The 4,007-nt window shown below is 37.2% G+C and overlaps 1 protein-coding gene across 1 annotated transcript; it reads right to left on the minus strand.

Moving 5' to 3' along the window:
* Positions 1-1,256: 1,256 nt before the first annotated feature.
* On the minus strand, positions 1,257-3,501 carry CLDN17 (claudin 17). Its single transcript, XM_046648160.1, has one exon. The coding sequence runs from the start codon at positions 3,306-3,308 to the stop codon at positions 2,679-2,681; it is 630 nt and encodes a 209-aa protein (XP_046504116.1). The 5' UTR covers positions 3,309-3,501; the 3' UTR covers positions 1,257-2,678.
* Between the last annotated feature and the right edge of the window lie 506 nt (positions 3,502-4,007).

A 4,007-nucleotide genomic window follows, 5' to 3' on the forward strand; every position in this document is an offset into this window, starting at 1 on the left:
AAAAAAAATCTTATGGGAGAAGGAAGAATGTCCTTCAGCGCTGCGTGTAGACAGCTGGTAACTAAATTAGCAGGTCAGCTTTCACCATGACTTTGGGAAGTGGTGGCATAGAGCATCTCAACACTGGCTGCATGGGAGTTTTCAAAGTTCCCCTAGCAACTCTAGTACGCTGGCAGGGTTAAAATCCACTGATCCAAGCAGCCAAAACAAGAGAATCTCAAAAAAGATTTCCACACGTGACAGAGAATTGACAGAGCTGAGAAGCCTAAAGGGACCGACCGTGTGGGCAGATAAAATCAATAGATGTCTTCTCAGTAACCTATACGGACTAATGATCATGAACTGATCCCCTGAACCTACCACCTCAAAACTGCTTAACCCTGCCTAAGACTCCAAGAACTGTGTAATATGTGGGAAAATACTCCAGAAGTTGAATTTAAGTTAAATTTTAGAAAATAAAGATGTATTTCTTGCATAATTTGGGTTGTGATATGAGATTTATATCATAATGCATCTTGAAATTCATTGAAAATCATTAAAATTTGTTTTTGGTGTAATAGGGAAAATATTGCTGCTAAGTAGAGGAGGCAGAAATAACTTTTCCTGAAAGTACATCTTGATGAATGAAAGAGCCAGTGAAAGAATTCCTGTTCCTAAAATTTTGCCCTATATTCAGTAGCTAATGTTATCGTTAATAATTCTCTGATTCCACTCAGTGTTACATATTTTTACCCTTTGATCCAGTGGCTAGCAGGACAGCATGCCTTGTTTAGATTCTGGAACCCATCCTACTAGGCTAATTACTTCTTCTAGTGAGCTAAAAGGTAAGACACATGATTCCATGACAACTTTAAGCATATGTCTTGCTTTCCTTGATGTCTTACTTATTTGCCTGTATATGATAAATGACTCCTTTTCAACACACCCAATTTTTAGACCTTTCTGAATTAAGTCTGAAAAAGAAAACAATCTTAGGAAAAATCTATCTAAATCATTGCTTTTCTGTTTTTTCTCGCTATTATTTGAAGATATTTGCATTTATATGGCCTTTATCACTAACGTACTATTAATATTTTATATTACCAAGGGTAACACTTACTGAAGCCTTGCTGGTGGTTTGTAGAATGGAGTGAGGGTTTGACACTAACACCTAGTCTTGAATTATTTCCTATTTAATGTTTCAGAGTTACTACATGATCTTTGGAGGATAGAAATTCAGTCTTAAATTGACCCTGCTGTTAAATATACCAACATCATTGAAAATATGTAACAAGTTTATTTTATTATAATAAGGATGGACATGCAATAAACATTTGGTGAACTAATTTAATCTGTTCATTGAAATTATATACTGTAAATTAAATACATTTTTATTACATAATAAACACAATATTTGAGGAGTTAAAAATGAATGCATAAATATTGATTGATTCGCAAGATATTAGAGATGCTCAGAAGCAACCCATAGGAGTAGCCTTGCTCCACAAACACTCTCTACTCGTCCCCATCCTACCCCCTACACACATTTTTAACCTTGATATTGGCATGTATACACGGGAAGTGGAAAACTGAGAAAATAACACATATAATTCAAACAAAGCAGAATGCCTTAGCCATACCTAGGTACTTACGAGAGAGAAAAACAGGAGGTACTTATTTTAGCCTGACTAATTACCTGAATCATTACCTTGATTTTTCGTTTTCCTTGGCATGTGTAGACCTGTATAATGACTAAACAATAAAACAAGGAAGAGAAACTATTGCCTTCAACACCCAAACCTCAATCCCCTAGTTAGGACCATATTTCCTCTTGTATGAGGAGTGTTCATAGGTTCCATTGATGTCCTTGTTAAGACTGATAGTTCCGTTTGCTTGTAAATGAAAATTATAGGTTGTGAAAGCATACGACTTTTCACTTATAAATTATTTTCCTTTGAATATATAATTCTAAGCAAGTTTGACTGTATAAATTAGATGCTTTAAAATCCATCTTCTTAAATGTCCTAAGAGAAATCAGAGGTCCATTTTCCTTAAGTGTTTATTCTAGTACATTTGAGTTTCCTAAAGGAATAACAAATCTTTTCATTGGGTGGTCATTTCCATATTTGATAAACTCAACTAAAAAATCCTTATTTGATGTCTGTTATTTTTCAGGTTGTTTAGAAAAGAAAAAAAATCATCATTTTAGTTGTTACTATGTTAGTATAAGAAATAATTTGAAGGAAAAATAATTGATGTCATATTTTAGAATATATCTTATTGCCATGTAGTATCAATCTCAATATACTTTGGGTTTCTTAGCAGATAATATATGATTGTCAAAAAGAGTAGTCTATCATTATACTAAGGATTGTGGATATATTTGATTTTAGACTACAAAAATTGGAATGAGGATTATTTGAGTCCAATAATATAGCAAATGCATTTAATACACATGAGGTCAGAATGTCCAAATTAAGTCATTTCTATTCCTACCACAGGTGACAAACTACAATCTATATGCCCTTTCTGCTTTTTATCTCAATTTAAATGAAGTTATAAAGCAAGTTCTCCTGCCTGACATACTTACAGCTTCCGTCAGGACTCTATAAAACACATTGATCATAATCCGTAGTTTGAGCCCAAAGTAAGCATTAGACATAACTGGTGGAGGTCTTACTTAGCATTGTCACGTTCCTTCACTTATCTGTGTGTGGCACAAAATGTCCAGGGGCTGGATATCTAAGCCTTTGCTTCTTTCTGTTGCAACAGCAGAACGCACATAGCAGACTCCCTCCAATGAAGAGGACAGCGGTGCTTGCCCAGCCGAGGAAAAGCGCTGCTCCCAGCTCTCGTTTCCGACCTATGTTGATGGCTGGGTTGTAGAAATCTCTGATGATGATATTGGCTGTCCAGGACACCGGAATCAGAACGAAGATGCCCGTCAGGATGAAGAGCACTCCAGACGTTCCCAGAAGATACGCTTTAGTCCTCTCGTTAGATCCCGTGCACTGGATCTGCTTCATGCCACAGATGCCAATAACCAAAGCAATCAAGGAGAGAGCAACGGCCACACACATGAGGGCCCGGGCTGCTTCTAGGGCAGGTGGGAGAGCCAGTAAAGAACTATAGAACTTGCACTGCAACCTGACCCTGGCTTGTCGGACGCAGTTCATCCAGAGCCCTTCCCAGAGCCTTTCAAAGACAATAATGTTGCTGCCAATAAAAGCTGATACTCTCCACTGCGGCAGAAGGGTGGTGGCAAGAGTCCCGACCATGCCGAGGAACCCAAGAACCAGTCCAGCAATTTGCACAGGGTAAAATGCCATCGCCTTTACTTTGAAGACTGAGCCAGTCTGGAATGGAGGCTGCTAGAGAACCAGAACGCGGAGGCCTCTTTGAGATGACAGCAGTCTCTAATGATGTTCTCCACTGTTACTGCCCATAACATTTTCATCCAAATCAGCAGCAGTGACTGAACTTGGCTTAACTAGAAGTACCTGTTGTAAATGCATGCTGCCTTTGTACACACGCATTCATTTCTGTATGGATTATTTACTAGTCATATATAATTATTCCCCAGCCAATAAGAAGATAGCCAGAGGTGTGTCAAGAAATACAACGTTCAACTTTAGTATTTCTCATATTATTATTGTCTTAGCAATGCTGTGATTAAGTGTCAAAGCTTCCATTGTGGATTGCTAATTACAGCGCTGAAAGCTTCCTGTCTGAAAGTCACTGATATAAAAGTATAAATTTGTATGTTACACCGTAACCGAAGACAATACCAAAATCTTGCCAGTTCTTTGGAGAGCAGTTGAAAAACACTTTGGACTTTAGAGGATCTACTGCTTTCTTTTGATCTAACTGCCTTTCTTGAATAAGGTTAATCAATGCTGGTTTTAAATAAGTCTTCTGGATATGGAGAAATGTTTAGGTATTAGTTTCAAGACTTCTACTAAAACAACTTACAGTTTATAAAAGGAGGAGTCTTAAGCAAGAAATTCAGATTTCACAATTTATTCTTA

This window comes from Equus quagga, chromosome 21, assembly GCF_021613505.1.
Source record: "Equus quagga isolate Etosha38 chromosome 21, UCLA_HA_Equagga_1.0, whole genome shotgun sequence".
NCBI classification, from domain to species: domain Eukaryota; kingdom Metazoa; phylum Chordata; class Mammalia; order Perissodactyla; family Equidae; genus Equus; species Equus quagga.